At 38.9% G+C, this 24,468-nt stretch overlaps 1 protein-coding gene across 1 annotated transcript in view; it reads left to right on the top strand.

The window, feature by feature from the left end:
- The window catches only part of LOC128703846 (lipid droplet-regulating VLDL assembly factor AUP1), a 168,237-nt gene that overhangs the window by 119,065 nt on the left and 24,704 nt on the right, over positions 1–24,468 (top strand). The window contains exon 6 of the mRNA XM_053798687.2: positions 24,256–24,376. Within this exon, the coding sequence (XP_053654662.2) occupies positions 24,256–24,376 (121 nt within the window). The remainder of the gene's footprint in view (positions 1–24,255; positions 24,377–24,468) is intronic.

Genomic DNA, 24,468 nt, shown 5'->3' on the forward strand with positions numbered 1-24,468 from the left:
GCTTCCTGAAGGGATAAAAATGAGTACTGAATTTCTGTTTCAGATACACAAACACATTCCTAATCTTATATAACCTGTCAGTTCTGTCAGGCCTGGTTTTATCTGAGAAGTGAAGCATACGTAACATTAGCACAAATCGATTCACTGGCATTATATCACTGAAACCTGGTGTTGCAATCAGGGGGTCTGTTGACCAGTATGATTTCACTTTGTGCTTATACACATGTGGCATAAGCATTATTGTGGCAAAGAAAAGATACATCTCAGCCACAGTTGCCTCCTTCCATTGGTGTAGACGTGATTTTGGTGAAAGTATTGTGTTTGCCATGGTGTACTCGTAGTATGTGTTGCTTTCCATGACAATACTTTTCATCAGTGGTTCGTCAAAGAATAACTCGAAACATTCCAGTTCAGTGGCATTGTTCCCAAGTGCACAAGATGGCCGTATTCCACTTTGGCTGCCATCAAACTGGTGGGGATTTGGAACAAAATTGACAGCTTCCTGCCAATCCCAGGTGCGGTCTGCTGGTGGGTACTGGACAATGACAGGTGGTTGTGGTTGTGGAGGTTGTGGTTGTGGAGGTTGTGGTTGTGGAGGCTGGTGTGGTGGGGGAGTGGGGGATGGTGGCCTTTGTTCTAGATCAGCTGAGGCAGCGGCGTGGGTGGCAGCGTGGGTGGCAGCATGGCCCACTGCTGGTGCCTCACCGCCGGCACCACTACCACCACGCACATTTTCCATCCCAATTGCAACAGTATCTTCGTCATTTTCACTGTCTGTTCCTGTTGTACAGCCACGGGATGTACTCCGAGATACACTCCTTCCCCTTGGTATAACATATGGCACACTTCCAGAGCGCATATATCGTCGTATATACTGACGCTTCACTGGGGAATATTGCACTTCACTATCACTACTGGAACTAGTTTGAAGAGCTTGTAGTTCATATTCACTATCACTATCATCACCCATGCTCTCATCTGAGTCTGGGATTTGGGAAAATAGAAGTTTCCTCTTGGGTTCTGGAACAACTGAACGTGAACACGAGGGCCCAGCACCAGAGGTGGAAGGCTGAGGGTCGTCTGGGTTTTCTTCACTATTACCGATATTATGGTCATTAGTTTCGGTCAAAACCTCACTAAAACCACGAAACTCATCTTCACTGGCACTTCCATCACTATTAGAACTGTCACTGGGGAACAAAAGTGTCCCAATTCGCCGAGGAGTGAGGAGCTTCTTACCGCAAGGCATGGTGGACATTGTTTACTAAGAGGGCATTCCCACAATGCACCACTGGGTCCCAGATTTTTTTTCTACCGCGCACACTGACCACGCAGACCCATTCTCTCACACCTAGGCCTACGAGCCTTTTCGCGCGAGATTTGAGGCCGCTAGAATTTATGCGTACTAGTACGTCAAAAACCCCTATGCTTAAGACGTACTAGTACGACGAAAACCCTCAAAGGGTTAAAATGCCGACTTTGTGGTCTATTTTCGTATAGTATTTATGGTTGTATTCTCGTTTTCTTGGTCTCATTTGATAGAATGGAAAACATATTATAGAAAAAGAGATGATTTTGATTGATTTTACTATAAAAAAAACCTGGATATGGAGCTCAAAGTAGGGGAAATGTTTGATTTTTGCTGATGTTCAAAAGTAAACTAATGACATCATTGTCCAATAAATGTCCAACTAGCCATTCTAATATGCAGTCATGAATGGGTTGATGTTATTTATACAATTATTGCAGTATTGGAGTAGTCTGCATAATAGTAAATTTTCTATTTTTTGTTTGAATAAAAATTCAAAATAGAAAGCAAGAGTAATATCAGAGGGGCCTTGAGACGTGACTGATGAACAAATAAAATGTTATTTTAGAGCCAGGAATGTCTGCATTGTTCATTCTGGACCTTATTTTGAAATTGTCATATTTTTTAATTTTTGTGAAATTGGCCAAATTGCAAATTTCTGACCATGTTATTGGGTAGTTGAAATTGGTAAATGGGCAGTTTCTTGTACTCAATCGATAGAAAAAATGGAGTTCTGAAGAAATAGCTATGAGTTTGGTCGACTGAAACAAAGGAATTAGCCGAAAATAGGGCTCAAATTGGGCGAAATTGCCGTTTTGTAAATACCGCCAAGGTCGCTAACTTTGCGAGAGCGTAATTCCGTCAGTTTTTCATCAAATTACGTTTTTTGGTGTCATTACAATCGGGAAAAGATTCTCTATCATTTCATAAGAAAAAATAATTTTTTTTTTTTTTAAATTTTGTGACACCAGGAGACACCTCAGGATTGGGGGTTGCGACAGTCAAGGGGTTAATAGGATTGTCGATTTTTGCACACGTTATTGAGGAATGATGGGTCTACAAACACCCATGGGGGATTTGCGATATTATTTACAGCTTTGTTTTTAATGATTTTTTTTTCACAAAAAAAAATTACTACAATATTTTTTTTTTTATAGAATCTATTGACAGTATTGCTAAAATGCCCTGGGTCAGCAGTAATCTAGCTTTTATCTTTCATCTGATGTCAACTAGAGCATTGTACATAGGAAAATTTTTTGACCCATAAAATTGTGCATAATTTATTTTTTTCTATTTAACTTGAAAGCTAACAGTCAAAACAAACACAGCCTATACATTTTTATATGCTGCTTAATCCACTGTCAAAATTTCATTGAAATCTGACAAAAAAAAAAAAATGGTGATTTTGCTCGCCCCTCCCTTAACCCTATCAGGGTCGACAGGCCCTCTCCCAGACTTGTTCTCAGGGTTGACAGATTTAAAAAAAAAATTATTTTTTCTTATGAAAAGGTAGAGAATCTTTTCCTGATCATAATGACACCAAAAGTATGAAATTTGATGGAAAACTTACGGAATTATGCGAAGTTAGTGGTCTAGACGATGTTTATGCATCGGCGGTTTTGCCCACTTTGAGCCCTATTTTCGGCCAATTCCAGTGTACTAGTTGACAAAAATCATAACTATTTCGCTAGAACTCCATTTTTTCTATCGAATGAGCACAAGAAACCACCCATTTACCGATTTCAACTATCCAATAAAGTGGTTAGAATTTAGCAATTCTCCAATTTCACTCAAATTTCAAAGGATGCCAATTTCCAAATAGGGTCCAGAATAAACAAGAAAGACATTCCTGGCACTACAATAACATTTCCTCTGTTCATTAGTCATGTCCCCAGGCCCCTCTTACATTTCTTTTGCTTTCCGCTTTGAATTTGTATTCTCACAAAAGATAGAAGATTTACTGTTATGCAGACTACTGCATTAGTATAGAAATGGTATAAATAATATCAGCGCACTTGTGAAAGAATATTAGACTCACCAGTTGACGTGTATTGGACGCATAGCATGATTTGTTTACTTTTGAACTTTGGCAAAAATCGAAGATTTCTGCAACTTTGAGCTCAATTTCAAGGTACTACTTTTCATTGTAAAACCAATCAAAATCGTCTCAATTTCTGTAATATGTCTTCCATTCTATAAAATGAGACCAGGAAAACTAGAATACCATCATAAATACCCTACGAAAATAAAGTGCAAAGTCACTGTTTTAAACCAAAAACACTGTCAAAGTTTTTTTTTTCTCATTACACACTGTGTGCTGCAGGATTTTTTTATACTGTGCACACTGACCACATAGACTCATTCTTTCATATGTAGGCCTACCAGCTTTATCTCACTAGATTTGAGGGCGCTAGAATTTAGGCGTACTAGTATGTCAAAAACCCTGGTGCGTAAGCCATACTAGTACGTCAGAAACCCTGAAAGGGTTAATCTTGTCCCCCAGGATGCAACCCACACCTGTCGACAACACCCAGGTGAACAGGAAAATATGCCTGGCACTAGTGCTCATATTGGTGAATTTAAGGCCAGCAAAAGTTGGTTTGAGAGATTTAAGAATTGTAGTGGCATACAGTGTGATAAGGCATGGCGAAGCTGAAAAATTCTAACCCCAACAAGTGTTCAGTTGTGACAAAACAGGCCTGTTCTGGAAGAAAATGCCAAACGGAACCTACATTACTCAGGAGGAAAAGGCACTCCCAGGACACAAACCTATGAAAGACAGGCTAACTCTCATGTTTTGTTGTACTGCAAGTGGGGATTGCAAAGTAAAGCCTTTACTCATGTATTTATTGATTTTATTTTAATTTATTATTAATTTGGACATGATACATAGATGTACAAAGAAATACAGTGGTTAAGTGTAACATGCCAAAAGCCCCTTGTATGCAGAGCATTATGGGCAGGCTTAAAATTAACTTAAGATTAACTAAACAATGATATATACTTACACTTAGGTCACACTACACATACATGTACACGTTTATTTATACACACTCATCTGAGTTTTCTTTGATTTTATCTTAATAGTTCTTGGTCTTATTACTTTTCCTTTTATATCCATGGGGAAGTGGAATAAGAATCTTTCCTCCGTAAGCCATGCGTGTTGTAAAAGTCAACTAAAATGCCAGGAACAATGGGCTAGTAACCCCTTTTCCTGTAAAGATTACTAAAAAGAATAATAAGAAGAAAATTGTCAAAGTGGGAAGTCTGAATGTGCGTGGATGTTGTGCAAATGATAAGAAAGAGATGATTGTGGATGTTTTGAATGAGAAGAAACTGGATGTCCTGGCTTTAAGTGAAACAAAGCTGAAGGGGGTGAGAGAGTTTCAGTGGAGAGGAATAAATGGGATTAGGTCAGGGGTTTCAAATAGAGTTAGAGCTAAAGAAGGAGTAGCAATAATGTTGAAGGATAAGCTATGGCAGGAAAAGAGGGACTACAAATGCATAATTTCAAGGATTATGTGGAGTAAAATAAAGATTGGATGTGAAAAGTGGGTTATAGTAAGCGTGTATGCACCTGGAGAAGAGAGAAGTGTAGAGGAGAGAGAGAGATTCTGGGAAATGTTGAGTGAATGCGTGGGGAGTTTTGAATCAAGTGTGAGAGTAATGGTGGTTGGGGATTTCAATGCTAAAGTGGGTAAAAATGTTATGGAGGGAGTAGTAGGTAAATTTGGGGTGCCAGGGGTAAATGTAAATGGGGAGCCTTTAATTGAGCTATGTGTAGAAAGAAATTTGGTAATAAGTAATACATATTTTATGAAAAAGAGGATAAATAAATATACAAGGTATGATGTAGCATGTAATGAAAGTAGTTTGTTAGATTATGTATTGGTGGATAAAAGGTTGATGGGTAGGCTCCAGGGTGTACATGTTTATAGAGGGGCAACTGATATATCAGATCATTATTTAGTTGTAGCTACAGTTAGAGTAAGAGGTAGATGGGAAAAGAGGAAGGTGGCAACAAGAAGTAAGAGGGAGGTGAAAGTGTATAAACTAAGGGAGGAGGAAGTTCGGGCGAGATATAAGCGACTATTGGCAGAAAGGTGGGCTAGTGCAAAGATGAGTAGTGGGGGGGTTGAAGAGGGTTGGAATAGTTTTAAAAATGCAGTATTAGAATGTGGGGCAGAAGTTTGTGGTTATAGGAGGGCGGGGGCAGGAGGAAAGAGGAGTGATTGGTGGAATGATGAAGTAAAGGGTGTGATAAAAGAGAAAAAGGTAGCTTACGAGAGGTTTTTACAAAGCAGAAGTGTTATAAGAAGAGCAGAGTATATGGAGAGTAAAAGAAAGGTGAAGAGAGTGGTGAGAGAGTGCAAAAGGAGAGCAGATGAAAGAGTGGGAGAGGCACTGTCAAGAAATTTTAATGAAAATAAGAAAAAATTTTGGAGTGAGTTAAACAAGTTAAGAAAGCCTAGGGAAAGTATGGATTTGTCCGTTAAAAACAGAGTAGGGGAGTTAGTAGATGGGGAGAGGGAGGTATTAGGTAGATGGCGAGAATATTTTGAGGAACTTTTAAATGTTGAGGAAGAAAGGGAGGCAGTAATTTCATGCACTGGCCGGGGAGGTATACCATCTTTTAGGAGTGAAGAAGAGCAGAATGTAAGTGTGGTGGAGGTACGTGAGGCATTGCGTAAAATGAAAGGGGGTAAAGCAGCTGGAACTGAGGGGATCATGACAGAAATGTTAAAAGCAGGGGGGGATATAGTGTTGGAGTGGTTGGTACTTTTGTTTAATAAATGTATGAAAGAGGGGAAGGTACCTAGGGATTGATGGAGAGCATGTATAGTCCCTTTATATAAAGGGAAAGGGGACAAAAGAGATTGTAAAAATTATAGAGGAATAAGTTTACTGAGTATACCAGGAAAAGTATACAGTAGAGTTATAATTGAAAGAATTAGAGGTAAGACAGAATGTAGAATTGCAGATGAGCAAGGAGGCTTCAGAGTGGGTAGGGGATGTGTAGATCAAGTGTTTACATTGAAGCATATATGTGAACAGTATTTAGGTAAAGGTAGGGAAGTTTTTATTGCATTTATGGATTTAGAAAAGGCATATAATAGAGTGGATAGAGGAGCAATGTGGCAGATGTTGCAAGTTTATGGAATAGGTGGTAAGTTACTAAATGCTGTAAAGAGCTTTTATGAGGATAGTGAGGCTCAGGTTAGGGTGTGTAGAAGAGAGGGAGAATACTTCCCGGTAAAAGTAGGTCTTAGACAGGGATGTGTAATGTCACCATGGTTGTTTAATATATTTATAGATGGGGTTGTAAAAGAAGTAAATGCTAGGGTGTTCGGGAGAGGGGTGGGATTAAATTATGGGGAATCAAATTCAAAATGGGAATTGACACAGTTACTTTTTGCTGATGATACTGTTCTTATGGGAGATTCTAAAGAAAAATTGCAAAGGTTAGTGGATGAGTTTGAGAATGTGTGTAAAGGTAGAAAGTTGAAAGTGAACATAGAAAAGAGTAAGGTGATGAGGGTATCAAATGATTTAGATAAAGAAAAATTGGATATCAAATTGGGGAGGAGTATGGAAGAAGTGAATGTTTTCAGATACTTGGGAGTTGACGTGTTGGCGGATGGATTTATGAAGGATGAGGTTAATCATAGAATTGATGAGGGAAAAAAAGTTAATTGTGCGTTGAGGTATATGTGGAGTCAAAAAACATTATCTATGGAGGCAAAGAAGGGAATGTATGAAAGTATAGTAGTACCAACACTCTTATATGGATGTGAAGCTTGGGTGGTAAATGCAGCAGCGAGGAGACGGTTGGAGGCAGTGGAGATGTCCTGTCTAAGGGCAATGTGTGGTGTAAATATTATGCAGAAAATTCGGAGTGTGGAAATTAGGAGAAGGTGTGGAGTTAATAAAAGCATTAGTCAGAGGGCAGAAGAGGGGTTGTTGAGGTGGTTTGGTCATTTAAAGAGAATGGATCAAAGTAGAATGACATGGAAAGCATATAAATCTATAGGGGAAGGAAAGAGGGGTAGGGCTCGTCCTCGAAAGGGTTGGAAAGAGGGGGTAAAGGAGGTTTTGTGGGCGAGGGGCTTGGACTTCCAGCAAGCGTGCATGAGCGTGTTAGATAGGAGTGAATGGAGACGAATGATACTTGGGACCTGACGATCTGTTGGAGTGTGAGCAGGGTAATATTTAGTGAAGGGATTCAGGGAAACCGGTTATTTTCATATAGTCGGACTTGAGTCCTGGAAATGGGAAGTACAATGCCTGCACTTTAAAGGAGGGGTTTGGGATATTGGCAGTTTGGAGGGGTATGTTGTGTATCTTTATACGTATATGCTTCTAAACTGTTGTATTCTGAGCACCTCTGCAAAAGCAGTGATAATGTGTGAGTGTGGTGAAAGTGTTGAATGATGATGAAAGTATTTTCTTTTTGGGGATTTTCTTTCTTTTTTTTTGGGTCACCCAGCCTCGGTGGGAGACGACCAACTTGTTGAAAAAAAAAAAAAATATAGTAAACAAATAACAATTAAGCACAAATGAGTATTTCAAAGACAGGTCATATGGTCATTTGCTGAGTTGCTGTGCATTCAGTAGAATGGAGTATTCTGTTAGGTAATGTAATTAAAAAAAAAAGTTTGATAGGGTCACAGGTTAAACATTTATGAGATACAATTATTCAGTATTTATTTATTTGTGGGTGAGTAAGTGATTTTTAAGAAGAGACTAGAATTTATAAACAGTTTCTTTTTTATTCACAGGTAATAAATTCCAGATTTTTGGGCCTTTTTTGTGCATTGAGTTTTTGCATAGTGTGAGATGGACACAAGGAACATCAAAGAGTGATCTGTGCCTTGTGTTATGGACATGTGTTCTGTTGAGGTTGGTAAGGAGACGTTAGAGGGGAGGGTTTATATCCAAGTTAAGTGTTCTATGTATGTAGTAGGTACAGTAATAAGTATGGATGTTTTGTACTGTGAGTAGGTTTCGAGTTTTGAATATTGGTGGAGTGTGCTGCCTGTAGTGGGAATTTGTTATCATTCTGACTGCAGCCTTTTGTTGTGTAATTAAGGATCTGAGATGGTTTATTGTTGTTGAGCCCCATGCACAAATTCCATAGGTGAGATAGGGGTAAATAAGTGAGTGATATAGGGCCAGGAGGGCTGACTGTGGAACATAGTACCGTATCTTCGATAGTATGCCTACGGTCTTGGAAATTTGTTGTACATGTGTTTGAAATTTGAGTCTATTATCAAGGTGGATTCCTAAGAATTTTCCCTCTGTGAGCTTTGTGATAGGTGATCCATTTATCATTATGTTAAGAGGGACATCTGTAACTCTGTTTCCAAACTGAAGTATTGCTCTGAAAATCCTAGTGTGTTCAAGAAAAACAGTGTCTCATCATTCGTCAATACTCTTCAATAAAGGTAACTGTCATTTTAACATTTATGTATTTATTGTGCATGTCTCATTGTTTTCTCTGTAGGGAAATGTATATTTCATGAAAAAAAAAATAGTTTTTTTTTAATACTTTTGGCTGTCTGGAACGGATTAATTGGATTTCCATTATTCTTATGGGGAAAATAATTCGACTAACGATAATTTCGTCTAACGATAAGCTCTCTGGAACAGATTAATATCATTGGTTGAGGGTCTACTGTTCAGTGGACCCTCAACTAACGGCGGCATTAAGTAATGGCAAATTCGTCTAACGGCGCTCTTTGGCGTAAAAAAAATGGCTCTACCAACGTCGAAAAACTCATTTTACGACGTTTGTCCTGAGCTTGTCCATGAGGCCGGAGGGCGGCCTGAGCAGGCCCAGCCACTCCAAGACTCCATGTACAGCCAGTGTTTACAAGCCGTTTCGGTCCATTCCATGTGTACCTGTGATATATTTTGTATTATTCCAGTGTCTTTAGTGCTTGTAACCGCTAAATAAGCCACCATGGGCCCAAAGAAAGTTTCTAGTGCCAGCCCTGTGATAAAGAAGGAAAGAAACAATAAAATTCAAGAAAAAACTCATAGCAAAGTGTACCAAAGTGGAGGAGGAAGAGAGAGGGGAGAATATGCCTTCTGCAGTGATTCAGTGATTCTACGATATGTACAATGCTAAAGCAGCAGGTATCGATAAAGGTTATAGTGCCAGCCAGCGTAGAATTAACAGTGTAGCAAGTAAGTTAAAGAAGTAAGCGATAGAAAAAGACAGGAAAGTAACTACAATGTTGCAGGATGTGTGTACATCCGCTGAACATACGCCTGCCTGCTATCTTCCACTACCCTAAACCTCTGCCAGCATCTCCTCCATCAGACTAACTAATTAAACTAGCATCTCCAAGGTAAGTGTAAATATAAAAGTGTAAGCATGAAAGTAAATATATTAAGTGTAAATATAAAAGGGCTCCAATGGAAATACGTAAGTTACTCTGGCTTTTTTGGGTTATCCTAGATACTTTACACATGCTGCTATATATGATAATCTACGTAACTGTATTTGTGTATACCTGAATAAACTTACTTATTTATAAATTAAAATGTAAATATTTCTTATTTATAAATTAAAATGTAAATATTTCTTATTTATAAATTACATACATTGTTTAAGTGTGATGGTGGTGCTGGCAAAATCCTCCACCGCTACCAACACAGCTTCTCTCAGTGGCGGCCCTTAAACCCAACAATAACACTTACACCATTAACTCCTCTCATACATTATGGCAAATTTTACTCATTCTAGAGTATATACAGGTCCTCCATCACAAATCCAGCATCATTGGGACCTGTAGTGTCCCGGATTTCAGAGTTTGCCGGATTACAGAGTGGTTAGGTTAGAATACACTTAATAAAATGAACCAACTTGACTTACACAAGTTCATTGAACATCGGCAAAAATCGAACATTTCCGCTACTTTGAGCTCAATTTCAAGGTACTTTTCATCATGAAAGCAATCAAAATCATGTCTATTTCTGTAATATATCTTCCATTCTATCAAATGAGACTAAAAAAATGAGAATACAACCATAAAAACCATGTGAAAATATTCCGCAAAGAGGCGGCTAATGGCTGAGAAGTGAATTCCATAATTTATTGTCCGTCTTTTTTATTTTTGTTTTACATTAAGAAGCATCTTTCCATCATACATTGACCAAGTTTCAATAAGACAGCCCAGCAAACAACTGAGAGAACAAAATATTTACGAAAAATCATATATGGCAAGCCCAAGCCAGGTACTGGAAATAAGTCACTTTGTCTCACTTTTTTGGGTTATCCCAGGTTCTCTATACATACGCTGCTATGTATGATAATCTTTGTAACTGTATTTGTGTATACCTGAATAAACTTATTTACTTCTAGTCTGTCGACTGAGTACAAGAAACCACCCATTCACTTATTTCAACTACGCAATACAGTGGACCCCCTGTTAACGATATTTTTTCACTCCAGAAGTATGTTCAGGTGCCAGTACTGACCGAATTTGTTCCCATAAGGAATATTGTGAAGTAGATTAGTCCATTTCAGACCCCCAAACATACACGTACAAACGCACTTACATAAATACACTTACATAATTGGTCGCATTCGGAGGTGATCGTTATGCGGGGGTCCACTGTATAGTGGTCAGAAATTGGCAATTTGGCCAATTTCACACAAATTTTAACAGATGCCAATTTCAAAATAGGGTCCAGAATAAACAATGCAGACATTCCTGACACTAAAGTAACATTTTCTCTGTTCATTAGTCATGGCTACAGGCCCCTCTTATATTACTCTTGCTTACCATTTGGAATTTTTATTCACACAAAAAAATAGAAGATTTACTGTTATGCAGACTTCTGCATTATTGTAATAATTGTATAAATAATGTCAACCCATTCTTGACTCCGTATTGGAATTTGGACTGGCAGGTGGACAGATATTGGACGGTGACGTCATTTGTTTAAACACTCTTGAGCTTCGCTAAAGAATAGAACATTTTCGTTACTGTGAGCCCAATTTCAAGGTACTTTTCGTCATTTAAGTGAAACAAAGCTGTAGGGGGTGGGAGAGTTTCAGTGGAGAGGAATAAATGGAATTAGGTCAGGGGTTTCAAATAGAGTTAGAGCTAAAGAAGGAGTAGCAATAATGTTGAAGGATAAGCTATGGCAGGAAAAGAGGGACTATAAATGTATTAATTCAAGGATTATGTGGAGTAAAATAAAGATTGGATGTGAAAAGTGGATTACAATAAGCGTGTATGCACCTGGAGAAGAGACAAGTGTAGAGGAGAGAGAGAGATTTTGGGAAATGTTGAGTGAATGCGTGGGGAGTTTTGAATCAAGTGTGAGAGTAATGGTGGTTGGGGATTTCAATGCTAAAGTGGGTAAAAATGTTATGGAGGGAGTAGTAGGTAAATTTGGGGTGCCAGGGGTAAATGGGGAGCCTTTAATTGAGCTATGTGTAGAAAGAGATTTGGTAATAAGTAATACATATTTTATGAAAAAGAGAATAAATAAATATACAAGGTATGATGTAGCACGTAATGAAAGTAGTTTATTAGATTATGTATTGGTGGATAAAAGGTTGGTGGGTAGGCTCCAGGATGTACAAGTTTATAGAGGGGCAACTGATATATCGGATCATTATTTAGTTTTAGCTACAGTTAGAGTAAGAGGTAGATGGGAAAAGAGGAAGGTGGCAACAACAAGCAAGAGGGAGGTGAAAGTGTATAAACTAAGGGAGGAGGAAGTTCGGGTGAGATATAAGCGACTATTGGCAGAAAGGTGGGCTAGTGCAAAGATGAGTAGTGGAGGGGTTGAAGAGGGTTGGAATAGTTTTAAAAATGCAGTATTAGAATGTGGGGCAAAAGTTTGTGGTTATAGGAGAGTGGGTGCAGGAGGAATGAGGAGTGATTGGTGGAATGATGAAGTAAAGGGTGTGATAAAAGAGAAAAAGTTAGCTTAGGAGAGATTTTTACAAAGCAGAAGTGTTATAAGAAGAGCAGAGTATATGGAGAGTAAAAGAAAGGTAAAGAGAATGGTGAGAGAGTGCAAAAGGAGAGCAGATGATAGTGGGAGAGGCACTGTCAAGAAATTTTAATGAAAATAAGAAAAAATTTTGGAGCGAGTTAAACAAGTTAAGAAAGACTAGGGAAAGTATGGATTTGTCAGTTAAAAACAGAGTAGGGGAGTTAGTAGATGGGGAGATGGAGGTATTAGGTAGATGGCGAGAATATTTTGAGGAACTTTTAAATGTTAAGGAAGAAACGGAGGCAGTAATTTCAAGCACTGGTCAGGGAGGTATACCATCTTTTAGGAGAGAAAAAGAGCAGAATGTAAGTGTGGGGGAGGTGTGTGAGGCATTACGTAAAATGAAAGGGGGTAAAGCAGCTGAAACTGATGGGATCATGACAGAAATGTTAAAAGCAGGGGGGGATATAGTGTTGGAGTGGTTGGTACTTTTGTTTAATTAATGTATGAAAGAGGGGAAGGTACCTAGGGATTGGCAGAGAGCATGAATAGTCCCTTTATATAAAGGGAAAGGGGACAAAAGAGACTGTAAAAATTACAGAGGAATAAGTTTACTGAGTATACCAGGAAAAGTGTACGGTAGGGTTATAATTGAAAGAATTAGAGGTAAGACAGAATGTAGGATTGCGGATGAGCAAGGAGGTTTCAGAGTGGGTAGGGGATGTGTAGATCAAGTGTTTACATTGAAGCATATATGTGAACACTATTTAGATAAAGGTAGGGAAGTTTTCATTGCATTTATGGATTTAGAAAAGGCATATGATAGAGTGGATAGAGGAGCAATGTGGCAGATGTTGCAAGTATATGGAATAGGTGGTAAGTTATTAAATGCTGTAAAGAGTTTTTTATGAGGATAGTGAGGCTCAGGTTAGGGTGTGTAGAAGAGAGGGAGACTACTTCCCGGTAAAAGTAGGTCTTAGACAGGGATATGTAATGTCACCATGGTTGTTTAATATATTTATAGATGGGGTTGTAAAGGAAGTAAATGCTAGGGTGTTCGGGAGAGGGGTGGGATTAAATTTTGGGGAATCAAATTCAAAATGGGAATTGACACAGTTACTTTTTGCTGATGATACTGTGCTTATGGGAGATTCTAAAGAAAAATTGCAAAGGTTAGTGGATGAGTTTGGAAATGTGTGTAAAGGTAGAAAGTTGAAAGTGAATTTAGAAAAGAGTAAGGTGATGAGGGTGTCAAATGATTTAGATAAAGAAAAATTGGATATCAAATTGGGGAGGAGGAGTTTGGAAGAAGTGAATGTTTTCAGATACGTGTACTTGGGAGTTGACGTGTCGGCGGATGGATTTATGAAGGATGAGGTTAATCATAGAATTGATGAGGGAAAAAAGGCGAGTGGTGCGTTGAGGTATATGTGGAGTCAAAAAACGTTATCTATGGAGGCAAAGAAGGGAATGTATGAAAGTATAGTAGTACCAACACTCTTATATGGGTGTGAAGCTTGGGTGGTAAATGCAGCAGCGAGGAGACGGTTGGAGGCAGTGGAGATGTCCTGTCTAAGGGCAATGTGTGATGTAAATATTATGCAGAAAATTCAGAGTGAGGAAATTAGGAAAAGGTGTGGAGTTAATAAAAGTATTAGTCAGAGGGCAGAAGAGGGGTTGTTGAGGTGGTTTGGTCATTTAGAGAGAATGGATCAAAGTAGAATGACATGGAAAGCATATAAATCTATAAGGGAAGGAAGGCGGTGTAGGGGTCGTCCTCGAAAGGGTTGGAGAGAGGGGGTAAAGGAGGTTTTGTGGGCAAAGGGCTTGAACTTCCAGCAAGCATGCGTGAGCGTGTTAGATAGGAGTGAATGGAGACGAATGGTACTTGGGACCTGACGATCTGTTGGAGTGTGAGCAGGGTAATATTTAGTGAAGGGATTCAGGGAAACCGGTTATTTTCATATAGTCGGACTTGAGTCCTGGAAATGGGAAGTACAATGCCTGCACTTTAAAGGAGGGGTTTGGGATATTGGCAGTTTGGAGGGATATGTTGTGTATCTTTATATGTGTATGCTTCTAAACTGTTGTATTCTGAGCACCTCTGCAAAAACAGTGATAATGTGCAAGTGTGGTGAAAGTGTTGAATGATGATGAAAGTATTTTCTTTTTGGGGATTTTCTTTCTTTTTTTTTTTGGGTCACCCTGCCTCGGTGGGAGACGGCCGACTTGTTGAAAAAAAAATAATAATAATAACGATAGAACTTCAGTTAACTAAATTAATAATAATAATAATGATAGAGCTTCAGTTTCCTAAATTAATAATAATAATGCATAATACATATGTAATAATAATTCAGATTGCTTCTGCTAGTTGGCACAGCTGATAAGCAGTAAACATATTTACATCCCTGTGGGGGCAGTTCTCTTGTGCTTGTCTGCATTTTTTTACAGTAATTTGGCCAATTTTTTTTTTTTCTAACCATGGGTCCTAGTGATCTACTGCAGTTAGCCTCAAAAATACTCCGTTTTCTCTTACAGTAAGAACATGGGAAAATACTATGGTCAAATTGTGACAGAAATGGCTGATGCTTCTGCCACAATACTATGGCCTATTTTATTCATTCTAGAGTATATATCATGTTTCTGTGCTAATTATATTGTTTATTATGACATATTAGATGAATTGCGATAGATAAATAAGCCATACAGTTGATAACAGCGCCATATTCAAGAATTTTTTCTTGTCTCTCCAGAGTGCAGGAACGAAATGAGGAAAAATTAATGAAATGAGGAAAATTAATTTGACATACAGCTATCTCTTGTCTAATACAGTATCTCTATTTTCTTCGTTAATTCTAAGACTTAAGCACTTATACGTACCTTTTATTGCCACTTCCAGCAACACTGGTATGCCTACTGGGTGCTGTGATTGCTTGGCAGATACAAGATATGGCAATTAAAAGATCAAAACACAATTCTGTCCTAAGACAGAGTGGAACTGGATATGTATTCATGAAGGCTGGGATAGGGGTAGCAGAAGTGTTGGGGGTGGCAGGAGGTCTATCCCACTGACCCACAACAAGGCTGCAGCTTGAGCTGGAGAAATTTATACCACACCCACAAATGGACCCGTGTTAAGTTAATTTTACGAGTGTTGTATAAAATTTCATTCCACCTGGCACAAATCTCCTTAATCTTTGAAGAAGGCACCTCATCCACTCCCTCTTCCTCCTCCTCTGAAGCAAGTTCCTGAGCTGTGGTCTGATACTGTTCCAGATGAAGATCTTCAATGGTTAGCTTTTCCCTGTGGTCCTCCACCAACTCTTCCAAATTTTTGCCACTCACCTCCATCCCCAATCCCCAACGCTACAATACTTTCCACAACAGGCAGAGGGTTGGCAGGGTCAGGGTCAATCTCAAACCCTTCAAAATCCCTCTGGACGACACATTGTGGCCACAATTGTCTCCAAGCAGAATTCCAAGTCCTGGAAGTCACTCCCTCCCAAGCCTTACCTATAAGGCTTATGCAGGTGTAGATATTGAAGTGATTCCTCCAGAATTCTCTTAGGGTCATCTTAGTGTCTGAGGTCACTTCAAAGCACTTTTCAAACACTGCTCTTGTGTAGTTTTTTGAAGTTAGAAATGACCTGCTAGTCCATGGGCTGGAGGAGAGAAGTGGTGCTAGGAGCAAGAACTTCACTGTTATGAAACTGTAGTCCCTAGACAGTAGGTCTACCAAGTTTAGAGGATGTGCAGAAGCATTGTCCAGTAACAGGAGGCACTGAAGTGGAAAATTATTTTCTAGGAGGTATTTTTTCACACTGGGGCCAAACACTTCATGGACCCACTCTTTGAAAATTTGCCTCGTGACCCATGTCTTATTATTTGCTTTCCACAAGACACATAACTTGTTCTTAATGACATTGTTTTTCTTAAACACACTGGGATTTTCTGAGTGATACACCAGTAAAGGCTTCATTTTAAATACCCACTAGCATTAGCACAGAACAAAAGAGTTAGCCTGTCTTTCATAGGCTTGTATCCAGGGAGTGCCTTTTCCTCCTGAGTAATGTAGGTCCTCTTTGGCATTTTCTTCCAAAACAAGCCTGTTTCGTCACAATTGAACACTTGTTGGGGTTTGAATTTTTCAGTCTTTACATACCTCTTAAAATCATTCACAAATTTTTCAACTGCCCATTTGTCTGAACTGACTGCCTCATCATGCCTTTCAACATTGTGTATGCCACTACGCTTCTTAACTCTTAAACTGTCCAAGCAGATCTACGTTCACACTAGTAGTGCTCCAAAAGTAGATGTTTTTTTTTTTTTACATATTTTCAAATATAAAAAGAAAAAGAACGTAGATCAAAGTTTTTTTTACACTTTTTCAAATGTAAAAAAATAAAAGATCTACTTTTTTTACATACTTTCAAATGTTGAAAAAACGTAGATCTACGTTTGGACAGTTTAAGGGTTAAATCTGCCAAACCATCCTCTGCTGGCCTTAAATTCACTATCAGCACTGGTTCCAGGAGTTTTCTTTACAGGAACGGCATGCAACCATCTTGCATTTTCACAAATACAGTGGTCCCTCGTTTATCGTAATTAATCGTCACTATTATCGAAATTTACGATTTTCGAATAAATTTTCCCCATAAGAAATAATGTAAATACAATTAATCCGTTCCTGACACCCAGAAATATTAAAACAAAAAAAAATTTTCCATGAAATATAGATGTAGTACATAAACAATACAATGGGACATAATGAATGAAACATTAACAGCATAACACTTACCTTTATTGGTGATTCTTCTTAGTGTATGGAAGACTGGAGGAGAAAAGAGATTGGATTATTTGCAGTTTGGAAGGGGAATCCCCTTCCATCAACACCTCAGGTACCAGTTGCTTTTCTGGGGTTACTTCTCTTCTCTGTTTCTTAACCCTTTGAGGGTTTCAGACGTACTAGTACGGCGTACGACCCAGGGTTTTTGATGTACTAGTACGCCTAAATTCTAGCGCCCTCAAATCTAGTGGGAGAAAGCTGGTAGGCCTTCATATGAAAGAATGGGTCTTATGTGGTCAGTGTGCACAGTCTAAAAAAAATCCTGCAGCACACAGTGCATAATGAGAAAAAAAAAACTTTGACCATTTTTTTTGGAATAAAACGGCGACTTTGCACTGTATTTTAGTATGGTATTTATTGTTGTATTCTAGTTTTCTTGGTCTCATTTTATAGAATGGAAGACATATTACAGAAATTGAGATGATTTTGACTGATTTTACAATTTTATTTATTTATTTATTTATTTAGTAATTTTAGCATACATACAGAGGTACAAAAAATACAGGTAAGAGCAGCATGCCAAAGCCACTTATATGCATAGCATTACGGGCTGGCTTAAAATTAACTTAAGATTAACTAAGCAATGATGAAATCAGTGATAAAACATTATTGTAAACAGATAACTATAAAGCACAAATGAGTATTACAAAGACAGGTCATATGGTTGCATGCATTGCTGTACATTCAGTCGAATGGAGTATTCTGTTAGGTAGTGTATTTAAAAAAATAACGAAGTTAGATTGGGTCCTAGGTTTAACATTTGTGTGATATAATTGTGAGTAACATATAGGATATACAATTTATAAGGTTCAGTTATTCAGTATTTATTTGGTTTTGAGTGAGTAAGTGATCTTTGAGAAGAGACTTGAATTTATAAACAGGTAGTGTTTCTTTTATATTTACAGGTAATGAATTCCAGATTTTAGGGCCTTTTATGTGCATTGAGTTTTTGCATAGCATGAGATGGACACGAGGAACATCAAAGAGTGATCTGTGCCTTGTGTTATGGTCATGTGTTCTGTTGAGGTTGGCAAGGAGATGTTTGAGGGGAGGGTTAATATCAGAGTTAAGTGTTCTATGTATGTAATAGGTGCAGTAATAAGTATGGATGTTTTGTATGGTGAGTAGGTTGAGTGTTTTGAATATTGGTGGAGTGTGCTGCCTGTAGTGAGAATTTGTTATCATTCTAACTGCAGCCTTTTGTTGGGTAATTAGTGGTCTGAGATGGTTAATTGTTGTTGAGCCCCATGCACAAATTCCATAGGTGAGATAGGGGTAAATAAGAGAGTGATAAAGGGCCAGGAGGGCTGACTGTGGAACATAGTACCGTATCTTCGATAGTATGCCTACAGTCTTGGAAATTTTCTTAGAAATTTGTTGTATATGTGTATGAAATTTGAGTCTATTATCAAGGTGGATTCCTAAGAATTTTCCCTCTGTTAGCTTTGTGATAGGTGATCTGTTTATCGTTATGTTAAGAGGTACATCTGTAGCTCTGTTACCAAACTGAATGAAGTAGGTTTTGTCAATGTTTAGTGTAAGTTTGTTAGTCCTCATCCAGGTAGATATTTTCTGTAATTCGGTGTTTACAGTATTGGCTAGCGTGACTGGGCTCGGGTGAGAGAAGACGTATGTAGTGTCATCTGCAAAAAGTGTGGGTTTGAGTAATTGCGAAGCATTTGGTAGGTCATTTATGTATAGGAGAAAGAGAAGAGGGCCAAGGACACTTCCCTGTGGGACACCAACTGTAATTGGTTGAGCGGAAGAGCTTGCCCCATTTGCGTACACATATTGGCTTCTGTTGCTGAGGTATGACTTGAGGTAGTTGAGGGAGTGCCCTCTAATACCATAGTGTGACAATTTTACGTGGAGCAAGTCATGGTCAACTGTATCAAAAGCTTTACGTAAGTCAATGAAGATCCCCAGTGGGACTTCTTTTTTCTCTATTGCAGTGTATATATGTTCTAGCATGTGTATAATAGCATCATTAGTATTTTTATTAGGCCTGAATCCAAATTGGCAGGGGTTGAGAATGTTTTGGGAGATGAGGTAGGAGTAGATTCGTTTATGAATTAATTTTTCGAAGATTTTTGAGAGAGGGTGTAAATTGGATATTGGCCTATAGTTATTCAACTCTGTTTGGTCTTCTCCTTTATGGATCGGGGTGACCCTTGCTATTTTGAGAGCTGTAGGGAAGGTGGAGGATTCAATGGATTTGTTAAAGAGTGTTGCAATGATTGGTGATAGTACTTGTGACACATTTTTGTATATAAAGGGTGGTAAGGTATTTAAATCTCCTGCCTTGTTTTTTAGTGCGTTGATAATAAGGGAGACTTCGTATGGGTTAGTCGGAGCTAGGAACAGTGTGTTCGGGTAGTTGCCAGTGAGGTAGTCATTTGGTGGGGTATCTGAGCTTGGGATTTTATTGGCAAGGTTTTGTCCTTCCTATAGTGGAGAAGAAATCATTGAGTCTGTTTGCTGTTTCTGTTGGTGGGAGTTGGGGTTCATTTGATTTTGCTAATTTTATTTCGCTATTTCGCGATATCTTTTTTGTTCCCAGAATTTCTGATAGGGTCTTCCAGGTCTTTTTTATATCACCTCGTAAGTTGGATAATCTGTTCTCATAATACAGTTTTTTTGCCCTTCTTATCAGGCTGGTTAGGATTGACGAGTAATGTTTTGTTTGGTCTCTGGTTATGTGACCCATTCTGTACTGTTTTTCATATCGGTGTTTTGTATTAATGGATTTGAGAATGCTGGGTGTTAGCCAGGGACTGTTCAGTCTCTTAGCTGTCATCTGTTTAGATTTTTTAGGGCAGTGCTTGTTATAGAGGTATTGGGTCTTTTTTAGAAAATTATTAAAACATTCGTCAATATCTGTATAGATTTCTAGCTCAGTGTGCCAGTCAATGTTTGTTACTGCTGTTGTGAAGTTAGGTACAATGAAAGGTACCTTGAAATTGAGCTCAAAGTAGCAAATTTCAAAAGTAAACAAATCGTGCCAAACGTCCAATACACGTCAACTGGTGAGTCTATATTCTTTCACAAGTGCGCCAATAATATTTATATCATTTTTTACACTAATGCAGTAGTCTGCATAACAGTAAATCTTCTATTGTTTGTGATAATAAAAATTTAAAGTGGAAAGCAAAAGAATATAAGAGGGGCCGTGAGACGTGACTAATGACCAGAGGAAATGTCATTTTAGTGCCAGGAATGTCTTTCTTGTTTATTCTGGACTCTATTCGGAAATTGGCATCTTTTGAAATTTGTGTGAAATTGGCAAAATTTCTAAATTCTGAACACTGTACTGGATAATTGAGTTTGATAAATGGGTGGTTTCTTGCACCCATTCGATAGAAAAAGTGGAGTTCTAGCAAAATATTCATGTTTTTTGTTGACTAGTACAGTGGAATTGGTCGAAAATGGGGCTCAAAGTGGGCAAAATCGCTGATGCGTAAACATCGCCGAGACCACTAACTTCGCGAGAGCATAATTCCGTAAGTTTTCCATCAAATTTCAAACTTTTGGTGTCCTTATGATCGGGAGAAGATTCTCTATCTTTTCATAAGAGAAAATTATTATTTTTCTTTTTTAAATTTGGCCGACCCTGAGAACGAGTTTCGGAGAGGGCCTGTCGACTCTCAAAGGGTTAATGCCACTAAGACCACCTTGAGAGTCACTGGAGTCCTGTCTTGCAAAATAACTGTCCAGAGAGCTCTGTTTCTGGCATCTCTTTAACACTTCCCTAAAATGGCCCAGGACTTTGTCACTGTACAAGTTGCCAACATGGCTTGCAACAGCCTTGTCAGGGTTATGTTTCTCCATAAATCTTTCCATCTTACCCCACATTTCAAAAATCTCCTTAATTTCTGAAGAAGGCAACTTCTTCCATCTCTCTTCCTCCTCCTCTGCAGCAAGATTCTGAGCTGCAATCTGTTGCTGTTCCTGCTGAAGCTCTTGCAGCTCCTCAGTGGTGAGCTCTTCATTGTAGTCTTCCACCAACTCTTCCACATCCTCCAAACTCTTATCCAACCCCATGGAACTCCCCAGTGCCACAATAGATTTAACAACTGACATAGGCTCATCAGGGTCAGCCCCAAGCCCTTCAAAATCCCTCTTGTGGACACAATCTGGCCACAGTTTTCTCCAAGCAGAGTTCAAAGTCCTGGTAGTCACTCCCTCCCAAGCCTTACCTATAAGGCTTATGCAATGGAAATACTAAAGTGTTCTCTCCAAAAATCTCTTAGGGTCAAGTGAGTGTCTGAGGTCACATTCAAGCACCTTTGAAACATTGCTTTCGTGTAGAGTTTTTTAAAGTTTGCAATGACCTGCTTGTCCATGGGCTGGAGGAGAGGAGTGGTATTCGGGGGCAAGAACTTTACTGTGATGAACCCAGACTCCTCGAAAATTAGGTCATCCAAGTTTGAAGGATGAGCAGGTGCATTGTCCATTATTAGGAGGCACTTGAGATCCAATTTCTTTTCCAGGAGGTAATTCTTCACACTAGGGCCAAACACTTCATTGAACCACTCGATGAAAATTTCCCTCGTGACCCATGCCTTACTATTAGATTTCCAAAACACACACAATTTACTCTTCATAACATTGTTTTTCTTTAACACACTGGGATTTTCAGAATGGTACACTAGTAACGGGTTCACTCTGAAATCCCCACTAGCATTAGCACAGAACATGAGCATCAGCCTGTCTTTCATAGGCTTGTGTCCTGGCAGTGCCTTTTCCTCCTGAGTAATGTAGGTCCTCTTTGGCATTTTCTTCCAAAAGAGGCCTGTTTCGTCACAAATGAACACTTGTTCAGGTTTCAGTCCTTCAGCCTCTATGTACTCCTTGAATTCATGCACATATTTTTCAGCTGCTTTGTGGTTCAAACTGGCAGCCTCCTGCTAATTGTTTCTCATTTATCCACACCAATAATAACTTCTCAACCTCTTCGAGTACTGGTGATCTCATTTTTGTCAGCATATTTACCCCCTTTGCAACAACAGCATCCTTGATTTCCTTTTTCTTGGCCACGATGGAAGCTATGGTTGTATGGGGTTTGTTTTTCTTAAATTCAATCGTATTTTTCACCTTCTTTACCAAAGGCTTGGCACTAGGAGCTTTCTTTTGGAGCCATGGTAGCTTATTTAGTAGTTGCAAGCACTAAAATGAATGGAATATTATGAAATATTTCGTATGAGCAAGTAAGGGGACCGTCGCTCACTGGTAAACAATGCCACACTGGCTGGGAAGGGAGGCCGGGGTGGCTCAGAGCATGAGTACGCGTCCCAGACGAATGATTATTCACAAGTCAATCTACGATTAGCGAGCCAATGTTTTGATGAAAACATCGTTACGATTTCCGAAAATTACGACTATCGAGCCTTACGATTATCAATGGACCACTGTAATTGTCTCAGAAATACTATCACCCACCATAGCTTTAGTCTTGATCCACACCAGCAACAACTTCTCAACATGATCGACTGTCTGTGGTCGATTTTTGGTTAGCATATCAACACCTTTTGCGACATCAGCATCCTTAATTTGTTCTTTCTTTGCCAGGATAGAAGTGATGGTTGACTTGTTTCCCGTACATCCTGGCAAGCTCAACAAGTCGCACACCACTCTCATATTTTTGTATTATTTCCTTTTTCACATCTATAGTGTTTCTCACTTTCTTTACCACAGGGGTACCACTAGCAAATTTCTTTGGGTCCATGGTAGCCTATTTCACAGTCCCACAAGCACCAACCACAATGAATTAATATTGAAATGTTTGAATGAGCATGCAGGTTAGCATTCACTCAAGCATCAACAAAGCCAGACTGGCTCACGATGCCTGCGCGAGGACGTGGGCAGAGTGGGCAGGTGGACAGGTCTGGTACCCGGCGGTCCGAAAGATGGGGTGGGTTTGATAGTCGGGACAAAATTGGTTCGAAAAAAGCGGTCGAAACTCGAAGCATTTGATAGTCGATATGTTCGAAACTCGGGATTCCACTGTATAGGCATTTTCATTAATCCATCTATGATATTTTCTTCAAAATTATATAAGAAACACGTTACATAGCATATAGCGTATACACATGCAGGGTTTACATGCTATCGAGTGGAGAGTCGGGTGGAGAGTAAACATTATATTTTCTCTGATTCAGTGTTAGAGAAAACTGTGAGTCTGGTGTCTTTCCTGTAACCTCCCATCATATGCTTTTGTTTACAATTCTCAGCATGAATTATTCATTACTTCTCCCTTTGTCAGCATAGTTGCTGATCCCCTGTATATGTATGTTATCTGAGTATCATAGTTAGTACCATCCATATGTTTTACGTAGTTGACCCCTTGCTAGGCTCAGTGACTAGCTTGTGTGATGTCATATGATGCCGCATGTGAGCGCTGCACTCCCAGCCTCCTCCCTCACTCCACGCTTAGGTGTAAGTACAGGCAACACACGGCAGGCTGGGCTCCCCTCTTCACACTCTGCTAATATAAGTGTTACCATCCACAAGTGTGTTTAGCTCCAACCATCATATCTCCACGAACCCTCTCAACACCTTTGTTGTAATAATATGGCTGTGTAGTGTATCCCAGGGGGAGCTACATGTATACTGTACTTACATCTACCACTGCCTACACTGACTTCCTACAAATAAGTACTACTCACCTCTTGCCCTACATTAAGACTACAAATATTTTAAGGTAAGTAATGAATGTACTCATTGTTTCCTGTATGTAAAACTATAGTTGATCTTTAAAAAATATATGTTTTACTAATCTTTTTGGATGTCTAACACGGATTAATTGGATTTACATTAATTCTTATAGGAAATATTATTTCAGGTTTCAGCCTTTTCGATTTTAGGCCGAACTTTTGGAACGGATTACAGCTGATAACCGAGGGTCCAGTGTATTACCTAGAGAAGATATTGCTTCACAGGGATTTACTTTGAAAAATGTTAGCCATGGAAAATTTTACTGTTTTTTTTTTTTGTATCTTTTTCTTTGACTAGTCTACATATCTGTGCTCCACTCAAGTTTCTTCCTGACTCTTATCTCACTTATCTTAAAATAATATAATTACACAGTGTACATAATGTGTATGCTTAAATGTCTCTAATTTTGTTTATCCCACAGGTACATTGGAAAACTGGAAAGAGGAGAAAGTGAAACAGTTGAGGAATTTGCTGGCAGAGTCCAAATTGCTACAGCAGTTGCACTCGGAGTTAAGACCTCTAATCACACAGTTGCTGACAAGGTTAGCCAGCATATAATTGACAAACTTGTTACAGTAAATCATCGATGTAATTATCGCATTTGTCAAATGCCTTTGCACAGACTTTGCAAAGG

This window comes from Cherax quadricarinatus, chromosome 87 (genome assembly GCF_038502225.1).
Source record: "Cherax quadricarinatus isolate ZL_2023a chromosome 87, ASM3850222v1, whole genome shotgun sequence".
Classification (NCBI taxonomy): Eukaryota; Metazoa; Arthropoda; class Malacostraca; order Decapoda; family Parastacidae; genus Cherax; species Cherax quadricarinatus.